At 38.4% G+C, this 27968-nt stretch overlaps 1 protein-coding gene across 5 annotated transcripts in view; it reads right to left on the bottom strand.

The window, feature by feature from the left end:
- PDE1C (phosphodiesterase 1C) overlaps nt 1–27968 on the bottom strand; it is a 702427-nt gene that overhangs the window by 339088 nt on the left and 335371 nt on the right. Inside the window, exon 2 of one of the 5 annotated variants that reach the window (XM_075212601.1) lies at nt 6291–6317. The exons of the other annotated variants lie outside the window; for them this stretch is intronic. Coding sequence (XP_075068702.1) covers nt 6291–6317 — 27 coding nt within the window. The remainder of the gene's footprint in view (nt 1–6290; nt 6318–27968) is intronic. 5 annotated transcript variants of the gene reach the window in all.

Genomic DNA, 27968 nt, shown 5'->3' with positions numbered 1-27968 from the left:
TTGCACCATATGTAGCATGACCTAGTGATCAATGCATTCCTTACCGTCTGTATTTTACCAATAGTATACACTTGTTGCATTGCATGCGTCTTAGAAAAGTGCTCACCAGGACGAGCCTAAAAGCACATTATTTTCCTGATTTAGTAAGCCATTAAATTAGTATATTGTTGAAATACAGAATAATGTACTCATTACTTTACCCATGAATACTTTATACAATTATTAAAATAATCCTGGATTCTTGAAATGTGATGCATTGAAACTGCAGATTAATTATAAGCTTTAATATTTGTTAGTATAATTGCAATTTTTGTTTATGATGAGCCAAGTCCAGACAGGGTGAATGGAAGGCATTATAAATAACACACAACAATGTTTTAGATCAACATAATGCTAGCAAAGTTACCAGAGACTAGAAGGTCACAGATGTCTGCAAATTTGCCTAATTTCATTTGCTGTCACTAGTCACTGCATATGCTTACCTAATGGCATAACAAGATAAAGTACTTTTTTTTTTAACAAAAGGTAGTATTAGCGTGTAATAATAGAAGTATCATTTTATTTTAATAATGGAAATGCAAGTTAGAGTTATTATTTACAGATAACTAAATACAGTGATATCTTATCAAGAATCAGTTCCAGCAGGGATCTGCTGAATGGAATGAAAGCATGTATCTAAGTTCACTTTTCAGCTATATTATTTGTTTAATCCTAAATGATAATAATAAATCTAACAAAAATATATTATAGAATTTTTGTATTGAGCAAAATAACAATTACATTTAAAATAAAGGCATATTAAGGCCCTTTAAACTTGTGAACAACCGCTTTATAGTAAACAAATGTTTAATGCTGCACTCTTGTTTGTTGTTACACTTGTTACTTCACTGATTGTGTTATTTTGGGGGAGGTTGTTCTCACCGGAACTTCAACCACGTGTCCATTTTTGTTAGTTTACGCCAAGGCTCAGTCATTGGCCCTTGTTCTTGTTTTTAGTTGGGGTCTCTTAAAAAAGCAAATATCCTCTTACTGACTTCAATATGATTTGTATGCAGATGACACTTAGATGTACTTATCCTCCACCTCTCCCCCTGCAAACTCATTCCATCTGTGTCAGTCATTATCTCTGACTTTCTTAAACCATTCATTTTAAGACAGGCATATTAAGGGGTAACTATCCCCCATCTCCTCCCACTCCGTTATCTATTAACTCTCTTACAGTTATATAAGAGTGTTACACAATACATTTATTCATCCATGTTGGGACTGTGTACAAGTTTAGTAATATAATTATAATTATATTTAGTAATATAATGTGACATTTTGCACTCCTTATTTATATCAAAATTATTATATATTTATAGCCTTTAACAATCAATGAAGACACAGATACACGTATATTTATTTTATGTTAAAAAGAAAACTCCAACAAAAGAAAATACATTGCCCCCCCCTTTCAGCTACTATAACAGATATGCCTGCACCTGAAACTTACATCTGCAAGCATTGCACTACCTTAAATTATCGTGGGATTATCATAATTACAGTACAGGTGATTCTCTTCCTAATGGCATAAAATCATCTGGTATGTGACCTCCTGGTTTTACTAGATGGAGTGCACGGTTCAGGTCAGGAGGGGGGATGGATTTTTAATGGAATTGCACTTTAACAAAAATAAGCTTCTTCTTAAAAGTTTTCCATAATTCAGCTTTTCAGTTTTGTTTTCTGTCCACACATAGCAACTGGTTTCCTGGGGATAGCTACTCTCCTTAAATACTACAAACTACTGGTCAGTGCATTTTCGAGCTATGTGTTTATAATTTTTCTTCATTCATTCGTATCTAACCAATCACTATTAAGACTAGCAGGGCGGGACTTGTTTTTTCGCCTATTGATTGGTCAAGTGATATGTCTATCAAAGAGTCCGTGTCTTCGAGATTGGCAGATTTCTATTGGCGTGCTGGTGATGACGCCCGTATTTGGGGGCGTATCTACTCTATAAAAGAGCTGTCAGGTCTGTCCTTCGGCTTGCCTGGTTAAAGCGAGTGAGCGAAACGCGCGTCGGCGTTCGCCTCGCAGTGCTATGTAACTTGAAACAATATTAATACTAGCTTTATAGGGAGGGGATTAGTCTCTGGCGTGTATTTAATACTTAGATGAGAGCCTCAATATTAGTAACAGAGGGACTCATAGATTGGTCACAACGCTAATCATACATATACCATTCAGTTAGGGCAGGATTTAGCCTGACTGACAGCTTAGACTGTATGCTCAGATGAGAGCCTCTATACTAATAATAGAGGGATATATAGAACAGTCCAATGTTAATCATAATTATAGCAATCAGTTAGGGCAGGATTTAGCCTGACTGATGCTTCAATATAAGTCATAACAAAATATATGAATTTAGATGTTAAAAATAACATCTTATAATGTGGCATTTCGTGGCTTATACATTTGGTGTTGGCAATATTTATGAGATAATTTATCCATTCATATAGTATTTCAGAGCTTGGTTTATAGCGACCAAACTGTCACTGCCAGAGATTATGTCCTATTAAACGGAGGTTATTCTATTGTGGAATATGAAGGATCAATTAATTTGATATATATCCCTATAATATTCATTCCATAAAAATAAGGGAATAACACTTTATATAAATACATACCTAACTCCGTTAGTGACAATATATCATTTATTCAAGACATCTCCCTTCTAGGACCTAGGAAATTCAACGGTCCTTCATATTTATAGATGTCCAGACAGCCAAAAATATTTTGTCATTTATTATAGAATATATTGTAGATTTATTAGCTGTCTCATCACACTGCGAGGCTTGGCGGTGTTTTCTGCCATTTTAAATTTATATTTTTGTTTATCCCCTATTTTTTGTTTTTATTTCGCAACTGGTGTCACAGGTACTATATTGGGACTCAATACTATTTTAATAAAATTAATAAAATGTAAGTTTTAAATATTCTATGATCAATGAGTGCTCCTACGTTACATGATTTTCCTCTCTGCACTTGTTAATCTATGAACTAATAATACATGTGTAGGATGCACCAACTCAGCTAGTAGATAATCATATTATATGTGTGAAGACAGACTGAGTGTTTGATCTCCTAGTGCATTGGGAATTCAATTCTTTCGGAAACTACTGGTCTGTTGAAGCAAGCACATAGAAAACTCTGGTACAAGGAACGTGTACAGATAGTACCACCCTGTTTGTGTCTCCCCTTTCCTGTAGGATGTAAGCTCTCAGGAGCAGTGCCCTCTTTCCTTGTGTGCTCCTTCTACTATTCATCACCCTCTGTACCTCTTGGCCTGCTTCCCTAGCACTGGTTTCTTAAGCTTCGGCCTACTTCTCACTGATTTCTACCATCACTTTCACACATTGTCCCATAATATAATTTGATTTGCACTACCCTGTGTGTATGTGTTTTTGCATTTTTTTATTCTTCATTTTTTGTTCTTTCTGTATCATGTTGTATCATGGGTCACTGTTTTCTGTATATGTCATGTACGGCGCTGAGGACCCTTTGTGGTGCCTTATAAATTAAAGATAATAATTAAAGATGATAATACAATGTATTATAATAAGAATGCACCAAATCTATCTGACAGAAGATAAAAAAAGTATAAAAATTCTGCAGTGTAGGTATGAGTACTACAGAGTAGGTAAGAGTACTGCAGAGTATATAGTAAACGCTAGTACACTTGGAATACCAGAGAAAATCCACATGCAAATTTCCAATGACTAATTTAGATAAAGTATATATCTTGTTGAAAAAGCAAGTGTAAAATATCAAAGGATAATGATAATCGCAAGTCACTTTATGGCACTCGATTTCCCATTGCATAAATAGATTTCTCTTTACTAGGTTACAAAATACATTCAATATGATATTTTTGCAACTACATTGCTGACACGGAATTGATTGAATGATTACTGACTATGTCAGTAGCACTCCCAAATTATACAGTCAAGTTCTTATATATACATAGTAAATACCAGTCAATCACATTTCTGAAAAACACAATTCAATCCCAGAAAAATAGAGCAATGTAAATAATAGTTATACAAAATGAAAACATTATTGATTTGTGTAAGAATTAATTGCAATAACTTTTCTGAATTTATGACTCAAATAAAGTCTGGATAGCATTGATTTTGTATGTTGTTAAATAAGTCTTGTCACCATGATTTAACATTTTCTGATTTAATAGAGCAGATAGAGAAGATTTATTGTACAGCTCTGTGTGATACAGTGTAAAAGGTCCAAAGGAAAATTATTGGGCAGTGCTATGGTTTAGTAAACAAAAGAGGAACCCAGTCACTGCAATACAATCTGCTCCATCTGTACAACAAGAAGACTGTTTGACGTACAGCTAGAAGTAAAACTAGTAGTAGCAAAACTGTGGCTTTAACTCCTATTTCTCCCTTGCTTGAATTTCCTCTGCATTGCCAATAGCATTTAATGCCAATGAGACGGAGGTGATTAAGAAGAGATTTCAGAAGCCTTTCTAAAAAGACAAATGATGACTCCTTCCGCTGTAGTTTGGGATTAGCATTTTAAAGATGTCATTAAGGTTTTATAGGTGTAGGAGAGGTGTATTTTAATATTTGGTTTAAAGGAATGAAACATAGTACACATTTTGTGTTCCTTGACCAATATTATAAGCTGTCGCTAAAAACTAAAGATGTTTTAGGTATTGTCATTAAATAAAACTTTGTAATTTTAAGGAATAATGAAGGCAATATAGTGTTTTAATTTGGGACATACAGATAGTTTTAATGTACAGCATAATTAGTGAAAAAACATACACATATTTTATAGTATTAAATAACAGAAACACTAACACTATTATAAGTAAAAGTCAGTGATATATTTCAGCAGACCCTAAAAAATGACTTCTTCCAACTGGTAGAAAATGTTCGGCTCCCCAACTTCCCGAACTTTCTATTTAATTTACTGTCACAGTTTCCGGGACTGATTTAATTTTGATGTGTATGGATTTTTTTAAAACATGAATTAATGAATTCAGCTAGGTATCCACAATAGTAAATTTCACTGGTAAATTGGGGAGGAGGGCATCGTATAGTCCCTAAAAAATTCATTATAGATTGCTAATTGTATAAAGTGTGCTCTGCTACACAAGCAATTTTTAAATTGCGTTGTAGTATGATGATCTTCTTCAGTCGCACAATGCACCAATTTAATCCACCTACATGAACTTCAGGCAGTTATACTCCTACCTAATGTGCAATGGAATGAGCGAGTAAACGTTCATTCAGTAGTTTCATTTCATGATTCTGGCCAGAAGGTGCTCATTGAAGTAAAGAACCCCGGAGCATTAAATTTTCCTTTGGGCGATTAATCTCATAAAACTAATCGCATGAAAGTATGGAAAATCACATTGATTTTTCTAGCACGATTAAGCTTACAATAAATCAATTAGTTTTAGGCATCTCAAGTTGCATAGGACATGAAAATTTAGTACTTGATACTGTGCTGTATTGTGTACTCTCAAAATTTTCAATTAAATAAATGTGATATATAATGCTAAAACTGAATGTAATGCATATTTGCTGACATACAATCCTCTATCATTGTAACCAAGATGTGTCAATATTTAAATCAGCAGAGATAGGGTATCATTATTATTATTATTATTATTTAATATATATAATTTTACTATACTCTAATCACTTTTTTAAGAACTGCAAAAAATAAGAAAGCACTAGCAAAAGTGATTACATAAGCAATTCAATTGATTTTTCATTAAAAAGGAAAAAACATACGGTACAAAAAGAAAAGAAAAAATCATCCGTGTCGATTTACCCTTAATTACCAGGTTTAATTATTTCAATAAAAAGAGGTTTGTTTGTTTTATTAACATACATTTATTAATTCTCAACATTGTAAAATAAGTAAGACCATTTATTGGGCTGGAGAGAAAATCAGAAGTAGCAGATTAAATGACTCATACAGGCAGCATTTTTCTAGGCAGTTTCAGGTCTGCGTTTTAAAATGCTGCAATCTTCTGACCAGGAAGCCGCTGTCTTGTAAAGCGTTAATAAACGTAGTCAGAGTAACATGAAAGTGAATAGGAAACACTGTTTCCCTATCACACCAAAGTGATTCTTCTACCAGAGCTCTGCAATGTGGTCAGAAAATCGAAGCTCACACTGCTCTATGTCACGAAAACACAACATGTACAAATATACTCTTGTTAAGATGTGTGAAAGACTTCTGCTAAAGTTCTTCTTGAAATTGACTCCTACCTTTGTGAAGTTTTCTTGTATTTCCTCCTAGAAGAAAAAAATAATAAAATGAAGACTGGGAGAATCTCTTAATAATATGATGTTGTCACCTGTGATAAAGTGACTGCTCTGAAGGAGGTAGATGGGTGGTGATTAACAACCAGCAATTAAGTCAGTTGGATTTACAGCCACAAAAGGTGTGAATGGGTAAATGATATAAGATTGTGATATTGTGAAACAGTACAATGCAGGCCTCTCTAACAGGAGAAGAAACCAATTAACAGCCTGTGTTCAGGAGGTCATTATTTTTCCATTTTTAGAAAAACATTATAGGTGGGATTTTATTTAATGTTGTTGCATGATGCATCCAGGAATGTGGAAAATTAGGCATTTCTCATCGTCTACACCTATTACAGGCATTTTCTTTTTAAAAAAAACAAAGGCAATTAGAGATATTTTATTACACTCCATGACACGGCCCACATTTAAGATTTGAAATGAGAGTATGAATAAAAAACCCTTCATAATGCCAACATGTGGAAGTTGATTTTAGTTAAAATACCAAAAACCTGCTAAATTTGACATGTCTTCCACTTTGATGATTCATGTTTTTTTCCCATCTGATCGTGCAACATAGCATAAATTAAAAAATAATAATGTAATACAAAGTCTATCAAGGTCCAACAGGAAAAATGTGGTTCTATTTATAATGGCTACATTTATTAGTAGTGCACAGCTAGAAATTACCATGCTTAATGTAAGTTGAGGTTCATCCTTCATCTTGCTATGAAGGATGAATGCCTTGTTATAAAACTATGATTATATTTATGACACTGTAATCTCAGTCTGGAAGTTTTCTCAAGTTAATTGCTTCAGTTAAAGCTCCCTTAGGTCTTACTTGTTCCATTTTTTGGGGTTTACATGCTGGGAGAAAAATGCCTATAGAGAGTTCTAAAAACGCTACACAACCAACACATTTATTTTGTGTTTTTACTAACTAGTTTTTACTAGTCTTAAAAATGCTAGTAAAACATGTTTAAGCATCATACCCAGTTGTGCTCTATAAGTGTTTTTAACACTAACAAAGATAAAATGCTTATATTAGTTGTAGAGCTCACTGTAGGCTATATGATGCTTGTGAATGTGGTAAACTCAGAAACTGGAACATGCAGTGTTCCACAATATGTTACTGCAATGAGATCTAAGCAAAACACCAATGGGTATCCAGTACTCCCTGACATTTCTTTGTTTCTCTTGATGGACTGGATGTTGCTTCTAGTATATTTGGTCTGGCCAAAGCTTGAAAGAAATGTAAGTTGATACTGGCAGTGTCGTTCCCATAGAGAACAATAGTATCTGTGATCAGATCTGTTCTTAATACCAGGTCCTGCATACGTCTGCTGTTCGCACTGAATCTGATCAAAGCGTACAAAAATTGTGCATGTGCTATTTCCCAATGTGCGATTTCTGTGTGAACAGCAGTATAAGTGATCCCAGCACATGTTGTATGTTCAGAGGGTTTTTCTCAAGCTTTGTTCCACCTGAAACAGAGCGGGAGAAAACTTTTGGGAGGTGCTCATCTGAATGAGGCTAAATACAGTTCCATGCCTCTTAACATGATCCATTATACCTTGCACTCATTGACATTCTCCCATTTTCAAGATGTATTTCCCAATTCTATAAACCTTAGCTGACTTAAGAAACTGATGATAACAAAAAATAATTTGTTTCAGTGTTAGAGAAACATAAGAAAGCAATCTGTTTCTTTTGAAAAGAGACATCCTAGAATATATACAGTCCGAGGCCAGATTTACCATTTATGTCACATTAGAATTGGTTCTGAAACTGCACCTTTACCCCAGTCTGCAGACAACAGATGCAATAAAATAGCAGCATCTATGCCTCATCTAGACAGCTGCATCCATGAAAATTATTTACCTTAGAACTATAATTCCTCAGTAGTTTCAAAAACATAATTAAACTAACTGGTCTCACGGTAAGACATAGTTAAGGAGCTGGATTATATGTCAGGAATGCCAAATTATGCTTCAAGTTATGGACTTTTTAATTCTTAGATTTCTAAATTAAAATCAAGACGTGTCACGATAATGACTTTGGGTAGGTGCCACTAACTGATATTGGTGCAACTAAACACTGAGGCGTGCAGTCTAACGCACCCCCGGTATTCACCAGGGACCCCCACAAGGAGGTACGGACTTGGCTGTGTGAGGTGCACAGGTCGCGGTTCTCCAATTTAGTTGTCAGTGCAGCGGAAGAGAACAGGAATGATTGTGCAGTCCGGGTCAGAAGCCAAACGATAGCGCAGTACACAAGGATAATCCAGAGGGTTGGCCAGAAACGAGCCAGTGGTCAGAATCCAGCTAACGAACAGAGCCAAATCGCAGGACGAGAGAGTAGTCAGGATCAAACCAGGGGTCAGATACCAATATAGCAAATAACAGGAGCGAGGGTACAGGAGAGAGAATGCTGGAGCTGGCGAAACCAATACTCTGGCACCAGACTGATGGGAGGAGGTGCCTTATATACCCTAACATGGCCCCTGATTGGTAGGAAAAGATTTTCGGCGGTCAGATATACCTGACCACTGACATGCTCTGGGAGAGAAGCTTCCTGTTGCCTAGCAACAGGACGCAGATCTACTGCGCATTCGCGCGCAGCAATACCCGAAAGTGCGTAACTTTGCTAGGCAATGGGATGCGATTCGGGAACAGAGACAGGGTGCAAGTGTGACCAAGACTGCTAGGGAGGTCAGTAATAAAATCCATACTCATGCTGAACCAGGGATGTACAGCAATAGGAAGTGGAAGCAGGAGTCCGGCAGGAGATTGTCTAGGAGTTTTATGTCTGGCACATACTTCACAGGCCTGGATAAACTTCCGTACATCAGGGATCAAGGAGGGCCACCAGTAAGAACGGGAAAGAAATACCAGCGTGTCCTGCAGTTTTGTAACTATATGCCCAATTTAACAATTTGCTGCGCAAATGCACATCAACAAAGGAACGTCCAATTGGAGGAGTTTTAATGGAGGATTGGGTCAAAGCCAAAATCTTCTCAGGATTCATGATGGGTTTGGCTGGCATAGAAGTTTTAGAGTCAGAGGGATCCAAGGATCGTGAGAGGGCATCATCTCTAAAATTCTTGGAATCCGGCCGGAAGGTTAGAATGAGCTGGAACCGACTGAAGAATAGAGACCAATGAGCTTCCTGGGAATTAAGACATTGAGGGGATTGTAAATAAATTAGGTTTTTATGATCAGTGAATACAGTGACCGGAAAGCGGGCTCACTCCAGTAAGTAGCGTCATTCTTCCAATGCGAGATTAATAGCAAGGAGTTCCTTGTCTTCAATACCATAATTAGATTCAGTGGAGGAAAATTTTTGGGAGAAAAAAACCACAGGGTCTGAGAGTACCAGAGGAATTCTTTTGGGACAGGACAGCCTCTACATCTGCAGAAGAGGCGTCAACCTCCAAAAAGAAGGGTTAATGTAGATCAGCCTGGGTCAAGATAGGAGCCGAGGAAAAAGCTTCTTTGATAGCCTTAAATTCCAGAACTGCTTCATTGAACCAAGACTTGACTTGGCCTCCCTTACGAGTAAGCGAGGTAATATAATAGGAGTGATAAGGGTAGAAAATCCCTGAATAAATTGCCGGTAGTAATTTGTGAAGTGGATGAAGCGCTGTATAGCTTTTAGGACAACTAGCTGGGGCCAGTCAAAAATGGCCTTCACTTTGTCTGGATCCATTTGGAGGCCAGATCTGGACATGATGTATCCCAGAAAGGTTACCTGGGATTGATCAAAGAAGCACTTTTCCATTTTGCTATATAAGTTATTCTCCCGTAACCGGAGAAGCACTTCTTTGACATGGGCATGGTGGGAAGGTAGGTCCTGGGAAAATATCAAAATATCGTCTAAATAGACCACCACTGACTGATATAACAGATCTCGGAAGACCTCGTTGACAAATTCTTGGAATACGGCTGGAGCGTTACATAGCCCAAAGGGCATAACAAGGTACTCGTAATGACCGCCTTTGGTATTGAACGCTGTTTTCCATTCATCCTCTTTCTTAATCCTGATTAGGTTGTAGGCGCCCCTGAAGTCCAATTCTGATAGACCAGCTCAGTGATGAGGGGAAGAGGATACCGGTTTTGAGGATACCAGTTTTCGACCGTGATGGCGTTGAGCTTGCGATAATTGATGCATGGTGTAGGCGACCAATCCTTCTTCCTTACAAAAAAAACCCTGCGCCGGCAGGAGCAGATGATTTGCGAATAAAACCTTGTTTGAGATTTTCGGAAATGTATTCGGACTTAGCCTGAGTCTCAGGTACGGATAAAGGAAATACCCTGCCTCGGGCTTTGCTCTTGCCTGGCACAAGATCAATGAGGCAGTCCCAAGGACGATGAGGAGGAAGTGATTCCGCAGCCACTTTGCTAAAAATATAGAGGAATTTAGAGTAGACCTTGGGGAGAAGATCACAGGAGGAGGTAGTCTGACAGGAAATGACTGGATTACCACGAATGACAGTTGTCAAACAACATGAATTACAAGAAGAACCTCAGGAGGTAACCTGAGCATGATGCCAATGGAATTGAGGAGAATGTGTCCTTAGCCAGGGTAGACCCAAAATAACAGGGTTAATGAATTTCGGGAGAACCAGAAACTTAATCCATTCTGAATGGAGAGCTCCTACCATCAAATGAACAGGAATGGTGATGCAGGCGATAGTGCCATTAGAGAATCGATTTCCATCTACTGTGGTAAGCGTCATCGGCTGAGGCAAAGGCGTAGTACCCAAATGGAGCCGAGAGACCAAACTGGAAGATATGAAGTTCCCCGTGGATCCCGAGTCCATGAAGGCAGACAGAGGTTGAAGACCATCAGAAGAAAGATTGGCATGAGAAATTCAGATTCTTTCTGGGAACAAGGAGAGGAGGACTGGGATCCTAGACTGACCTCCCTGCAATCGCCTAGGAGGTGACGTTTCACGGTCTCTTGGAGCATGTAGAGAGAAGATTTCCAGATTCTCTATAGTAGAGACAGAGCCGATTCTTCAGGCATTTATCCCTTTCTTCAAGAGATAGTTGTGAACGACCAATTTGCATGGGTTCTTCCGTGGGGAGCACAGGAGATTGGAATTGAGGTGCAAGATGCGGAAAGGATCGGAGACCACAATCCCGCTCCTGTGTACGTTCTCAGTGGTGGATGTCCACTTTGATACATAACAAAATTAAATCATCCAGCCTAGAAGGCAGATCTCGTTATGCTAAGTCGTTCTTTACCCTGTCACTCAACCCTTGCCAGAAAGTAGCGATAAGGGCATCATCATCCCAACGAAGCTCAGATGCTAGAGTCGGGAATTGGACCGCATATTGACCTGCAATAAGAGTTCCTTGATGAAGGTTTATGAGACCAGTGGATGCAGAGGACACGCGGTGAGGCTCGTCAAACACCTTGTGGACACTTTCAATAAAGGTCACTGAATTCTGGAGCAAAGGATCGCCACAATCCCATAGCGGAGATGCCCAGACCAGGGCTTGGTCTGATAGGAGAGATTATATAGGCCACCTTAATTCTGTCTGAGGAAATGTTTTCGGGTGCGAGTTCAAACTGAATGGCACACTGGTTAAACACTTTTTCGGGTCACTGTCATATTTCTCTGGAGGCGGAATACGCAACCCACGGGGGCTTGTGGAACTGGTGGAGCTGGTGGAGCAGAAATGGCAGAAGAAGCTTCTATTCCAGAAGGAACCGCAGAGCGTATGGGTAACGACCCTTGAAGGGTGTCCAAGCGGGAGACCACACCCTGAATGCACTGTAGAAGCTGGGCCTGATTGACATTTTGTTCGTCCACAAGTTGGGCCAAATATAAAAGAAGGTCTCGGGCCGACGGTTCGTCCTGTGTACTCATGGCCAGAGTATATTGTCACGATAATGACTTCGGGTAGGTGCCACTGACTGATATTAGCGCAAGTAAACAGGGAGGCGTGGAGTAAAATGCACCCCCAGTATTCACCAGGGACCGCCGCAAGGAGGTATGGATTTGACTGCGTGAGGTGCACAGGTCGCGGTTCTCCAAGTTAGTTATCAGTGCAGCGGAAGAGAACAAGATGATCATGCAGTCTGGGTCAGATGCCAAACGATAGCGCAGTACACTAGGATAATCCAGAGCAATGGTCAGAAACGAGCCAGTGGTCAGAATCCAGATAATGAACAGAGCCAAATCGAGAGAGTAGTCAGGAACATGCCAGGGGTCAGAAGCCAATATAGAAAACAACAGGAACAAGGGTACAGGAGATAAAACGCTGTCGCTGGTGCTGGTGAAACCAATTCTCTGGCACCAGACTGATGGAAGGAAGTGCCTAATATACCCTAACATGGCCCCTGATTGGTAGGAGAAGATTTTCAGCGGTCAAATGTACCTGACCGCCGACATGCGAGAGAGTGGAGAGAAGCGGCACGTTGGTAGGCAATGGGATGAGGACCTACTGCGCATGCATGTGCAGTGATGCCCGGAAGTGCGTCCCATTGCTAGGCAATGGGATGCGATTCGGATCAGAGACAGACGTCCGTCCCCGGCACGTATGCACAGTGCGGGGACAGTGCCTGACAAGACGCTTGTAATTTTTTTTATCTGTAAGACCAATACAACTTGCATTTTATGCCACTTACATCACAGAAGTTTCAATTTCAAAAGTAAAATTCATTAAGGCAGTTGCCCTGCCAATGCACTGAATATAGCTATATTTAAACCATTTCCGAATTGACAGTTAATAAAAATCAGTCTTCTCCTCCATGCAAATGTACTTCTATTGATTTAGGTCATAATAAAGCAAATTATTTAAATAGACCATGGAAAATCGCTTGGCAGATGAATTCCCAAGAAGCAAAATGTGTTATTGGTGTCATTATTTCCACACCTGCGTTTTCTTTACATAAAAGCTGGTAATACTCAGATCACATTACTGATTCTGCTTATGGTTTTGCCTTCCTTAACCATACTGTTCCAGTGTAGAAAGTAAACAGTCACAGCTGTTCCAAATTATACCTCATTTGTACATGCCCTACAGAAAGTATGTCTCTATTGCACGTGAACACCAGCAAAATCTAATTTGTAAGTATAGCAAAAAAAGAATAATTTCTTTCCTGCAAGCAATTTATTTTTCATTTTGTGAAGACATTGTGATATAAAATGCTTAGAGCCACTTTAAAGATCACCTGTGTAAATTCAAACCTAGAACACAGCCTCTCAATCTCTCTTCTACAAAGTATTGCACTTGTCTCTAAATCAACTGTAGCGGTAAGAAATGTTCAGTACTCTGTTTACTGTGCACTTCTCTCTAAGGAAGAAACGTTAGTAGAATGTATACATAAAAAAAACATAAAAACGATCGCTTGATATAGACTTTATGGGCCTGATTTATTAATTCTCTGATTTATTGATGCACGCATATTGAACGCAATGTGTGTTTATTTTAAAGCATTCATAAATCGAGTATACCTATGCCCAATTTCAACAAAGAACGGATGTGAAGATGTGTCTGGTAAAGAATACGAGTGCAGGTTTGCTCTGCTCTACTAGACAAGACACTGCATGTCCAATACCTTTGTGGAACATAAAATCACAAAAGAATGCACAGAAAAAGAAAAAAAATATTCATTAATGTCATAGGCATTAATTATAAAACATTAAAAAATAAAAAAAAGTTGTTTTTTTACACCCCCTCTCTGAAATCATAGGCTGTAGTAAGTGTCTTTTGGGCTCAAAGAAAATCCCCGTTTACGTTCCTTGATGAATCAGGCCTTATATTTCTATTGTCAAGAGTCACATCAAAAACTATAAAATATGTAATATTTAAATATTGTTGTACAATACTGCAACCACGTCAGCGGCTGGTGCTCAGTGAGGGGGAGCGACAATGAAAATAAAGATGCTGAATGAGTGACATTGTGTCAGTCCTCAGCATATAGCTCTGTATCCAGCAAATATCCCCTATGTGGCAAATATAGCATTGTGTTTTGCATATAGAGATATCAACCATACCCATTTTATCTGGGATAAGTTTAACTGCTCATGTGCACTCACCTCCTGAATTAATTAACCTTGGCTCAATTAATTAATTGATGCAAAATGGTAGCTTTCAGCCTGTGAGTGTTGTGATCGGAGATTGGGCATCCTATTGGTGCTGTGATTGGAAATTAGGCATTCTGTGGGTGCTGTGATCAGAAATTGAGCGTCCTGTGGGTGTTGTGATCAGAGATTGGGCTTTCTGTAGGTGCTATGATTGGAGATTGAGCATCCTGTGAGTGCTATGATCGGAGATTGAGCATCCTATGGTTGCTGTGATTGGAGATTGGAAGTCCTGTGGGTGCTGTGATTGGAGATTGGCCATCATGTGAGTGCTGTGATGACAGCTAATAGGAAGCCATCGATTAATAGCACTTCTTTGCAGCTAACTCCCTTTGAATGACTGTAGGAACCTTCTGTAGGAACATTCAGCAGCTGGTCCTATTAATCAGTGACAATACCGTGTTTTTCTAGCAGTTATCTCTGCAGCCAGCACCATATTTTCCTATGAACAGTTCTTTGTGAAATGACTTGTACACACAGGCTGAAGGCACGTCACATGGGACTTGGCAGATGTTGTAGAATATAATTATATTATGATCATAGCCAGTGTAGTGTTCTAGGTCTGTTTACAGATCACTGTGTGTGATGAATATGCCAGGCAGGAAAGTATTCCTGAAAATTCAATCAAATTATTCTTAGGTGTCTTGCTGAGGCTGTACTTAAATCACATCTTCATTTTCAATATGGTGTGCAGGGCTGCCATCAGGAGGGTACAGGGAGTACAGCAGTATGGGGCCCAACAGTGGAGTGGTGCCCCACCAGCCCTGGAACCAAACAAATTTATTAGGGGAGGGGGCCTCCGCAGTGAGTTAAGGGAGGTAGCGGGCACCATTTCTAGGCAGCAGTTGCTCCTGAGATGTGAGAGGTGATGTGGGGAGAGACCTCTTTGCATAATTAAGTATGTCAGTGGGACCCCTTTTTGGCAGCATGTTTGCTTCCACTCCCAAAATGTTGGTTACCAACAGCTACCCCCATTTGCTCCAATCCCAGTCGCCAGGTGCCCGGCTCCTGGACAGAGAGCCACGACAAGGCACAGAGACTCCCATCAGCATCGCTGATGTCATGTAGGTAATAACGTCACGGCGCTGTCAATAGAGAGGAGCTGAAAGGAGACAGCAAGAAGACTTAGAGATTAAAGTAAACTACTGCAGGGGTTAAATAGAACCGGGGATGAGGGGTGACTGTAGATAATGGGGGGGGGGGGGCAAATGTTGGGTAGAAAATAATTTAAAGAATGAGGGTGGGGTGAGAGAAGGAAGAAGGGGGCCTGATACATTTGTACTGGGCCTCGCAATATCTGGTGGAAGCCCTGATGGTGTGTATTCATTCCTACTAAATGTAGCAATGACACTTCACACCTAGATAAAACTGCATTAAATAGTAATGCCAGGTTCCATACCCTATGACCTAAATAATGGGATTGAAAATTAAATACTTTTAAAATGTGACCTTGACTTTTGAGAGATATTTTAAGACATGAAAGACTACAATCATATTTTGCAAAGTACTCTATAAATTCAACAGCAAAAGGTAGCAGATTCCCATCATGAAATGTATATTTACACATTAATGAATAAAGGTTTGTTGGTGTCCTGGTCCTATTGCTTCATACAATACCTGCCTAAGATGCTACCATAAGCTGTACTAGAGCTGCTCACAAGTGTCTTTCTTTGTTAGTCTATAGAGGAATGATAAATGTTGAAAAGTCACTGAGGAAACACTGCTCATGGTACTGAAGTCTTTTTTTCTGCAATATAGCTCATCTGCTCTGATAACTAAAGATGTAATGAAAGCAATAACCATGATTAACATTCATGGCTGAGACAGCCTTTTCATTTGCTAGTTCCCTTGTACAGTGATCATTTAGTTAGAGAATGGGATACTCAGACAGGTACCTTGATGAGATCAAAGAGTGATTTCTTCCCTCACAAGCAAGGAAAATGTCTCTTTTCTCATCTAAGAGCGATGTTCATTATTTCTGAAGCAGCTTTTTGGGGTTTTAGACTATGCATTGGGCAAGTGGAGGGAAAGCCCAACTTACTGCACCACTTAAGGTATAGGTGGTGCAGTAAATGAAGAAATATATTTAAGAAGGTTACAAGTTTATTTTCATATTTGATAAACTTGTTTTTCAGGCTTTGTGCGTCATCAATACCCTTCTTCATCAGAACTTGAATATGGTCATGGTCACTGTACATTGGTACATTATACCATATATATTTGTTTGACAGAGCAATGCTATTTTGAATTCCCAGGCACTATTTACTATTAGCAAGTTATTTTGGGAAGTTTTTGTTCCCATATGAACAAATTGAATAGGTCTTTTCTATTCAAAGTCAGATCATATTGTTTCTTAAAGTAATAATTGTGCGATCTTACTCCCCATCCTTATGGGAATTACTTGCAAATCTTTTCACAGAAAATAAAATTATAATGCAGTACAGAGAACAGACAAATCAGTTTTATGATACACCAAGAGACAACACCTCATATAATCCAGCCAGTAAATTCAGAAAATGAGAAAAAACGAATCCCTATACTATTATGTACAGTAGATCAGATTTCTCATGTTATGTAAATGAAATGAATCAATACTCCCTGAAGATAAACAAAAAAAGATTATGCGGCAAAAGACCTAAAAGAAGGATATATAAAAATACATGCAATACATACAATAGTCCCAAAGTATTCAATATATTAATCCCTTAACACAAAATGACGTCTAGAAACGTCACATCTACATATGCCATACAGCAAATTGACAGATTTTTATATTAATATTAGACCCATGGTTGTGATTTTAAGTGCTATTGTTGTTACTAATACATACAACTTGCATTGAATATACTAGTAATAAACTTAAGGTAGTCTCTGACGAAGCCTAAAGCCCTTTCCTGGTAAGTAAAAGAAACATAGAAAAAAGTGAATAATAAAAGTAAAGAACAAAAACAAAAAGCACAACAAAACAAAACATGCACCTGTTTCATATAACCCCTTATTTTCTTGACTACAAATATACATATTTGGGGGTAAATGTATTAACCTCCGGTTTCTTCAACTCCCGCGAGTTCGTCGTCTTCGGCGTTTAAATTTAAAGTGGCGCTGCCTTGTAAAGGGAAGTTTCCCTTTACAAGGCAGTGCCGCTTTAAATTTAAGCGCCGAAGATGCCGAACTCACGGGAGTTGAAGAAACCGGAGGTTAATATATTTACCCCCTGGTATTTCGGTTCTCAGAACTAAAAATAATACATTTCAGGGTAATTTTCTTGCATTACTCGGAAAATGTAAAAGTAATTATGGAATTAAATGTACAATTATGGATTTTTTGCCATTTTTGTCAGGTTTTCCCTAGCAAATGGATGTTAGATAAAAGGCAATCTATTTTATTATGTTGCAAAAAGAAACACAAATGTGTCCCCAGGGGTGCCGAGAGGGGGGACAGGTATACATTACCAGGGCACGGGCCTGCCTGGGAGCCCTGGCTGGTCTGTGAAGTGGGAAGAGCCACCAACCTAGTATGGCCCCGACCTCTTCAGTGAGGCCCAAGCAGTTCCTGTACTGCGCACCATAAATACTAAATCAGCTTTGCCCCTCCATGGACAAGTGTGCCCAGATTTCAGTAAATGCACTTAGGTTTGTGGAACAACATGAAGGTGTTGGCAGAAAAGGAGTTTTCAAAAAGGGGAGAGCTTGGTGGAGTAAGAGTAGAGAGGGTACATTTGTAAGGGTGTTCCTTGATTGTCACATGGAATAAAAACATTTGCTTTAAAATCAATCTCATGATCAATTTCAGCCCTTTAAGCTAAATTGAGCAGTATAATGGAAAAAAAAAATCTACTTTATTATGTAGAATGTTATTTTAATGAATGGGAGGAAAGTAAAGTAGTAGTAGGTTATAGTTTGATATGAAGTTTACAGTTTTCCACAGTGCGTCTATGGAATTTTTCCCACCTTGCAAATATGTTCCCTGAGAGTGGGCTCCTGGAAACTGAGATAGTAGGGGCTATGGGGAAGACTAGAGAGGAGATACAGCTGCAGCACCGAACTTTAGATTATTAGTAAATGGATGAAACAAACGTATGAATTCTTGAGTGAGATGAATACAAAGATTTGGGCATATAAATATACTTGTGGTAATACTGGTAGTAATTAAAATATATTGAGGTATAGTTTTATATGACTACAGGGCCGTCTTTCCCATTGGGCACAATGGGCAGGTGCCCGGGGGCCCTGCAGCCCAGGGGGGCCCGTCGGAGGCAGCAAAAAAAAAAAAAAAATTAAAAAAAAGACAATACTCACCTTGCGGTCAGCTGGCGATCCGACTCCCTCCATGGTCTCCTCCTCCGTGCGGCGCTCGCAGTGCATGTCGGGCGTGACGTCATCACGCCCGCCCGACATCCATTGCGGAGCGCGACGAAGAAGGAGACCATGGAGGGAGCCGGATCGCCAGCTGACTGCAAGGTAAGTAATGTCTTCTTTTTTTTTTCAGGGATTTTTTTTTTTTTGCTGCCTCCGATGGGCCCCCCTGGGCTGCAGGGCCCATATATGTATAATCTTTTATATATATATATATATATATATATATATATATATATATATATATATATATATATATAGGGGCCCGATTGTTATGACAGATGTAAGCACAGACCTAAAGAAAATCGTGTATAGTGTGTATACATGATTCGGCATGCTGATCGGGGCTTTTTTTCCACTGTCATTGGTAAATTGTTAACTGGTAGAATTTTCCTGTAGTGTGTACCGAGCCATATACACAGTAATTGGACAGAAACTTTAGCTGTGTGTTTTAGAAGGTCAATTTGATCATGTGTAGGTTTACAAAAGAGCCATAAAGCTAATAAACATATGATCAGGATTAATAAGATGTCCACTGAGACTCGCAAACAAAATCAGTGAGCAGATGACCACAGTTTTCCAACTATTGCAGGTATCTGCATTAACAGGGCTTGAGGCAGTTGCCTTGCACTTGATATGTTTGGCCAAATTGTGCACAAGCTGCCTATCTATGAATAAGATAATTGGAGCTAATTGTTGTGACACTGTAATCTAATAGCATCACCGTGATTAAAAGGTTTACTTAAAATTGTTATGAAGTTTTGAAGCTTTTCTTTTTTTTTACTTGTATTTAGTTGCTGTTATGATGGAATTGTGATTGCACATTGCCATTACATTTGTGTGACCCCACAGAACTATGTTATTTTAGTGCACTGCAGAGTAGCAGGTTATAGCCCAGACTATACCACTCACCCATTTTCTTAGTAATATTTGCTCCTCACCATTGGATTTGGTCCTTTCTTGTGTCCCTTTCATTATTCATATCTCCTTTTAAAAGTCACTTTGAACTTTACAAGCAGATCAGAGTTGCTGACCCAAATCAGACTTCATTGACCTCTAAATAAATCTGTCCTATGTGAGCTCTCTGTTTCTGAAGGCAGCTTTGCATTCACTTAACCATGGCTGGAATCCAACTTGGCTGTTAAGCTTCCCTTAACTTCAATGTAATAGCTCAGATGAAAAAGGTTCCCATTGGAATCTTTGAACCAGGACATAGGAAATGAGATGTGAAATGCATTCAGTGTGTCATCTGACCCTTGAGAGTCTGAACATATCTTCACATCTGAATCATTCCACATAAAAAATGGCATGTTAGAAATATAGGTATCCTTCCTCAAAACCTAGCAACATAAAACAGCAACATTTGAAAGGTTATCTGCCTTTCTCTGCTGACTAATTTCAAGGGTATCCAGTATGGTAAAAACCAAATATGAATTACACATCTTGCACTGAACTGCAATGCCTCAGGATACAGAGACATCAATGTTTAGAATTTACATTAATATATCATCAGTAAGATGCAGGAGTCAACATTACGTTAGAAATAGAAAATCTACAGAAGGAAGCCGGACAAAGAGAGTAGAGCTCAAAGAAAAACCTTATGAAAAACACTAGGCTAAGGGAAACTTTAGACCAGCTCTAAAATGCAGAGCAAGGACCAAGATCCTCCTAATTAGAGATGCGCTAAATTGTAGCAAAAGTTTTGTATGAATCGAGTTTGTTGGCAGAATAGGTGGTAATGATTGTCAACTCTGTTCCGCACCCTCATATCCTGCTACCCCGAAAAAAATCGCTAATGCTTTTGCGGCTCTATTCCACAACATTTTCTTTCTCATAAATTATCACATTACTATGTTTTAAAATGTAACTAAAACTTCCAGTGGTGTGATGGTGAAATTATTATAACTATTAGTGGAGGGTTTAAAAAGCAAAGAACTTCAATACTTGCACCTTTATTTTTATAATTGGGGCTCGGTTATTACTGATCCTCACACCCTGGAGTCTGAAGATTGGCCATGCAACAGAAGCCTAATTGGTTATTGCACCGTGTTCAGGGGTGGGCTGGCCCGGGGAGCAGGGGGGCCGTTGGGTCAGACGGCTATTAGGGCCGGGGGGTAGGCCGGCCGCCCGCCCCCCCGGATGCAAAAAACATAGTTTTCCTCCCGCGGCCGCATCTGATGACATCAGATGCGGCCGTGTCAGCGCACAGGCGGCCGCATCCCCTGTCATATGATGCGGCTGCCTGTGTGCCCCCCGACCATCCCTCTCCCAGCCCGCGCCTGATCGTGTTCTCATTGAGACAAAAGGTGGTTGACCCAGACAGCAAGTTATGTCCTGGAAAATAGTAGGAAGAAATACATATAAAAAGGATATGAAAAAAATTATATTTACTTTGAAGTTATCTGTTTCCAGTTGGAAAAATATTAGTAAATTGGCGTGTGATCGTTCATTTAGCCTGATTATTTTATAGGTAAAAAAAACACAAAAACTTTTGACTCATTTCTCTAGAAATGGGAAAATAGTAGACTAGCAATAGCTAGTAGTTCATAGTGAAAATTATTATTAAACATAATGGCCTGATTCATTAAGGAGCGCAAATGGTGATACGTTGCATATAATTACTCTGCGCATACTCAGTACTGGACCGTATGCCACAGAACGCAGCAGCTTTCAATTCAACTTCAAGTACAACAGACACTTATGACAACTTATGAAGTCAGGGGCAGAACATGAAGGGGAATGGGCGTCTGCACACAGTCAATGCACACAAAGGGTGTTGCAAGCTAAAGCGCATGCAACAGTGTCAGAATGAAGCTCTGGACATCTCAAAGGTATGTACTTTAAGTACAGTAGACATTAAAAACATCTTAATAAATGTTCTAAAAAAAATTTGAAAAAGGTGACATTAATTGCTTTTTTTTCTTTTCTGTGCATTCTGTAATGAATTGATATTGCACATATGTATTTGACCTATCCTGCAGTGCCTTGTCTGTTAGAGCAGAGCGGCCTACACCCGTATTCATCAACAGGCGTAACTTCAGATCCGTTCCTTGCTGCATCTGGATGCGTGTATACTCGATGTACATGCCCAATGTGTTTGGGGTCCAGATAGTATGTCACAACTAATGCCCATCTCCTTTTGACACACTTTTGACAGATTGACACCTTCATCCATTGCAGACTAGAAAATGCCAAGTTAACCTATGTCAGCTATTTTTTTATGTCCAAACTTTGACTTATTTTAATGCCCCATATACAGCACAAGCTGTAGTATATAAACCTGAAAAAATGTATGTGTTACTGTCACTGTCAGATGGTAGTTGATAACAGCTATAACTATTGGAATTGAACTCCTACAAAGATCAATCTTATCAAATGTTACCAGTTCCCAGGACTATGATTAGTTCTATGATAATCATAATATTTTACTGTGATGTGTTGAAAGGTGCGCTGGATTTGATTTTTTTTTATTTTATAAAATGTGTATTTTTTTCCTGCATGTGTTAAACATAGCTAAAGTATGCCAAATATAAAGTCGGTCTTCTTCACAGTAATATACAGCAATGTCATGGGACAATGCTAATTAAAATCTAATGAGGTCTAATGACAACAATAGCTACTTTGGTGTGGTGACAGTGACCCGAGCAGGCTGCACTTATGCTTTAAATTTCAGTGTACAAATAAGCTATCAAGTATTTGTGTGCTACATGAAAAAACAGACAGTATATAACTTATGTGTAAAATAATAAACAAATTTGCACCCCTTGCATTATAACATGGTTTTGTCCAGGAGAACCCCTACTCATTTTTTTTGCCTTTCCTTAACGAATCAGGCTCATAATCTTTATATCATAAACATTGCTGTACTCTTAGCTTTAGAAACAACATATAGGTTGTTTAAGGATAAACCCTTTGTTTTAGTGGAATTGTACAACATTGTACAAACCCTGCAAACTAGGCACCGTTCCCCCATGTGCCCCTTCACTGGGGGTCAGCTCTACAGTTTCCTTCAACATCATCAGATTCCAGCCGCTCACTGAGAGATCACTATGGAAAATAGGATGAGAGATTCAAACTCCCATTCTGTGGGGCAGATTCAATTGTAAAAGAAAATCACTGATAGTGTCCCCGAACGGTCGCAAGACACCAGTTGGCGATTTTTTTTTACTGAAATATCTGCTTACTTTTCTCGTGCCCCATAAAGACGTGAGCAAAAGTGAGCATTACTTTTTACTGCATAAACGGTAAAAATACGCAGCCGCAATGTTTCTTGGAATATCGCAGCTAATTTGCCCTTATATGTGAACATAGATCATAAAAAGACAGGAGAAGCAGATAATCTGTTCAGGCTGCATTTACTAGAATCCTAACCACCTGAACTCTCCTATACAGACACTGTGGCTGCATTCTTTCACCTGTGTGAGTACTCCCACCAGAGATAAGGTATGCTTAGCCTCAACACTACTTCTGCTATGTCCATACTGGTCTGAGAAGCAACTCAGATAATATTAGCAGCAACCTATTTGAGATATCTTGAAAAGTTTTACATTGCGTGGGGGGGGAGTATTAATAGACATACGGATCAAAAAAGTGAAAATCATGCAAAGATTTTGCATGAGAATACAAACTATGATTGGTAGTAAATAAATGTGCTTATTTTCTATTGTTGCAAATAAAACCAAAGGATAAACACATGAAGATATTTCAAATATGTTTGACATTTGCAATAAAATTGTAATACATGTGTCACCGTTTTGTATACTGAAATTAACTTTTCTTCACAGCATTGCAACATTTTCTTTATGCAAAGATGTTTTGTTTTAATTTATTATATTTATTTAAAGTCTCCCAATGTTTTTTGTACAATGCAATTCATATCTGCTTTTGTTTATCAAACATATTATTGCAGCCTTGAATTTAAAAAGGTTCACCGAGGCCCCTAACCACACAGACATCAAAAATCTTGCTTTTACTAACGCCAGGGGCGGATCTAGAAAATTGCTATACCCCGGGCGATTTAGGGGGGGGGGGCATTTAGGCTGCTATGATTGTGTTTAAAACACAATCATAGCAGCCGGGCAGCACACTGTCACTGCCAAACGGACCTGCACATACTGTGCAGCCGTCTGCAGCAAGTCCCTGCTAGGGGGGGGCGATTGCCACTGACTAATGTTAAGACATCCCCTTCCATATTCAACAAGGAGCGGACCTGAAGATACATCTCTAAGTACGCTCTACTCTGACAGACACAATACACTGTAGGATGCGTCCAATACATATGTACAATATAAAGTCCCAAAAGAACGCACAGAAAAAAAAAAAATGTCATCAGTTACTAATAAAAAATATAACATTAATAATAATATATAATAAAATAATAAAACAATAATAAAAAAAATACATTTTACCCAATAAAATGCATGTATCATGATTTTATTAATGTCTACTGTACAAAAAATGCATTATTACAGTTGCTCCACATGTTCTAGCATGCATACATGACCATCATCACTAGTGATCGACACTTATTCCCAGACCTGTAGCTGGTGCAAGTGATACGACAGAAAAACATGTACCTTAGAGATGCCCAAAGCTTGAATCAGGTGCTGCTGCGTGCACTCGAACTTGGCACGCCCTTAGGGGCGTATTCAATTGTTAGGGTTAATGCTAACAAACGAGCGTTCGAAAAAAACTTAGCGTTAATACGGTAATTACTCGTGGAATTTAAGCTCGCCGCTCCCTGAGCGGCGAGCTGAAATTCCGCGAGTAAACTACCGTATTAACGCTTTTCGCACGCAATATTACCGTATAAACAGTAATATTTTTCGAGCGCTCGTTTTTCAGCGTTAACGCTCACAATTGAATACGCCCCTTAGTGTATATTGATTATGTGCATACGCCCAGTCCTCACCCCATTCTACCCATGAAAATGTAGACTATTGTAAGGTTCTTTTGCACTCAAAGAATTCCAAAAATACAATTAAAAAAACCTCTAGAATGTACAGGATAGTTTATAATATAGAAATAATTTTTTCTAACACAATACTTGGCAAATTCCTGCTCTGTACAACGTTGTTCTACTTTCTAAAAATCCCACTGGTTAAATATTTTATCCTATATAATATCAAAAAACATTTCCTAAAATGTATACAGAAACCAAGGTCAAAGCGATTTTCTTTCAGAGACTAGGGGGTATATTTAATAAACTGCGGGTTTGAAAAAGTGGAGATGTTGCCTATAGCAACCAATCAGATACTAGCTGTTTTTGCAGAATGTACTAAATAAATGACATCTAGAATCTGATTGGTTGCTATAGGCAATATCTCCACTTTTTCAAACCCGCAGTTTAGTAAATCTAGCCCTAAGTCTAATTTATAATAAACAAATTGTTTGAGTGAGCTTGAAAGAGATGGAAAGAAAAGAAAAAATTGTTCAAAGGTATTATACTTTTTCCATCTTCTGTTGATACCTGACACAAGTATATTGCCATATCAAGCATACCCATGCATTTAATCTACTTGTTTTTGGCTTTAAGACATGCCATTTAATTTATTACTCACAGATTTTTGGCAATGCAAGCTGCCGTTTTGTCATTTGTTCTAATAAAGGACCCTGTGTTAGATCAACTATTTTAAATGCCCTCTTGTGTAGTTTGGAACTTTGCAGGTCAGTGCAAATCAAAATAGGCTGTATTCTTAAAATTTAAGTTTTACTACCCTTTCAATGTCCCTATTTAATCAGAACAAATAAACTGGTGGGTAAAGAGGGTTTTTCCATATTACCCCCTATAGATATCTTTTGTTTGTTTTTAAATTACAAAAAAAATCTGACAATATTGTTTTCAGATTAAATAGTCCAGTCAGTCCTGTCATTTTACTTCTGTTAAATGTTAATTAAAGTCTATTCTCCAAATGCTAAATAATATATATGAGAATCTGGTGTTAAAAACCATTATTTGTCCTGTACATATATAATTATTTTAGTCTAGACTTCGAAAGTGGAAATAATAGACAGAAAATGATTGATTCCAAAAACAGACAACCTAATTATTAGAAGAAATTAAAACTCTAGGGCAAAAAATGTTTTTGGTTTTTTTAAATGTCAGAATCTGTAGACCTCATATATCCCAATGGAGATAATTAATTAATGCCGCTTGGAGACAAATTAAGAGAAGGGCTTCTTGTCCTAATTACAGGTTGCCTTAGTTTCTCTGAGAAATTTTCCATGTGGTACATAGACAGTAGCATAGTACACAAAAATATACTCTGTGCATTAGAATTTGCATATACAGTGGGCTATTTACCAACATAGCTCTTAACTGCAAATTTGGTCTAAACTATACAAAACAAAAAGACATTTGCTTTAATTGCTTAACTTGCTCTAGACAGATAAAAATATTATATTATATTGCTGATTGGCTGCTATGGTTTAGTGCAAAATTGCATATACATGAAATGTTAGTTTATTACCCTCACAGAGTCCAAACCTATTTGAAACACAAGCCTCTATTTTTCCATTTTTAATATAAACTGAAAAATATTTTGCATTGCTAAACACAATACTTCATATTAATCAGCAACCATCTATGGGGCAGAAGCCATTTGAATTTGTATGTGTCTATGATTGCCTTAGTGCTGGAGAAGGAAAGGTGTGTGTGTAAACATAACACAGCAAAGTGTCAGGTCACAGCCAGTGCTGGTGGAAGCCTTCAGGGCCCTCATATGTTACTCTCTAACATTCCTCTGTCTCAGCGCCAACAAGGAGAAGCAGCTGCTGACGGGTGAGAAGCTACCTTATCAATACACTGTTAACCACAGTTGCCTACTCTCCTGGAATGTCCAGGAGGCTCACAAATTTTTGGGAGTTTTCTTGGACTTCCAGGAGAAGAGGGAAACCTCCCGTATTGTGGTCTCTTCATTGGTAAAGTGCGTGGGGGTGGGGCTAAACACATCATCCTGGTCCGCCACCTGTTGTGATAGACTGATACTGATAAACGTTTGTCGACCCGCATGGTCACTCCCCCATGACAGAGCCCCCTCCTGGAAATCAGAATGCCAAAGTTGGCAAGTATTCTAGTAACCAGTGACATCACAGAGGTACTCACTGACCAAATATTAACAAGAATCATGGTTATATACGCCACATCAGTATTAGGCAAAGTGAGATTTAAAAATTAGTGTAAAAAGGTACACTTTTATTGTATTTTACTGTTCACATAGATAAATAATTACACCAGCAGATTTCTGGACAGAAAACCTCATCTACACAGACATAAACCCCTAAAGTAACAACATTATGCATGACAAAACTGTAATTGTCTGTCACAGGTGATGGGCTTTATTGGTTAATTATGGCCCCACCCATGCAGCAGTTTATAGCCAAAATTTATACAAATGCATCTAGTGCATATCAACTGTGTGTATACTACATGTGTACCACATATCAAACGCATGTGCAAATGTACAGCAATTCACAAGGTTATAGATTACAATAAATTGTATGTTGCAAGTGTACCAAAAATACAGTAGTGAAAAATGGTAAACCATGAAAAGTTGTAACATTAACGTAAACTTAACTTTTATAAATGTAGAAGAAACAAAAAAGAACAAGAGAATAGCGTAGGCAGAAATAAAGGGAATAGTATAAGTACATTATGTTTGTGGGAGTATATGCAAATGTAGACACATTGCTATCACCTTATCCACAGTCATAAGTGCATATCATTTTCTACAGTACTACTTTAAGGTATAATCATGGTTTGCTAGCTAGAGACAATTTTTAGCTTTTTAATTTTTTCAAAGATGTTTTTAAAAAGTAATTCTTTCTAGAACATAAAATCTCATGCTGCAACTACAAAAGTCAGCACCAATTTGCGCCTCCTTTGCCAATACTTAGCAAAAAGGAACATTTTGTTATTTATTGTACAGCAAATGGCAAACAGAAAACATCCCACCCATAAGCTATTTACAGTATATTGTTTTTTTGTTGGCACTGCAATAAAAAATAGGTGGTCATGAAGCAAACATTTTGGAGGGAATCAACCTCATGCCCACTTAACATGTTTCATGACATGCAAGTCACTTTGTCACGCACATGCTGGAAACCCCATTGAAAGGAATGGGCCATTGAAAAGAATGGGAAAAGTTATGCCAATAAAAGTTGAAAAGCATACCCCACCTTCCAGAAACT

The sequence above is a fragment of the Mixophyes fleayi genome, chromosome 5 (genome assembly GCF_038048845.1).
Source record: "Mixophyes fleayi isolate aMixFle1 chromosome 5, aMixFle1.hap1, whole genome shotgun sequence".
Classification (NCBI taxonomy): domain Eukaryota; kingdom Metazoa; phylum Chordata; class Amphibia; order Anura; family Limnodynastidae; genus Mixophyes; species Mixophyes fleayi.
The sequence above is the reverse complement of the archived record's forward strand: the minus strand, read 5'-3'. Positions and strand labels throughout refer to the sequence as shown.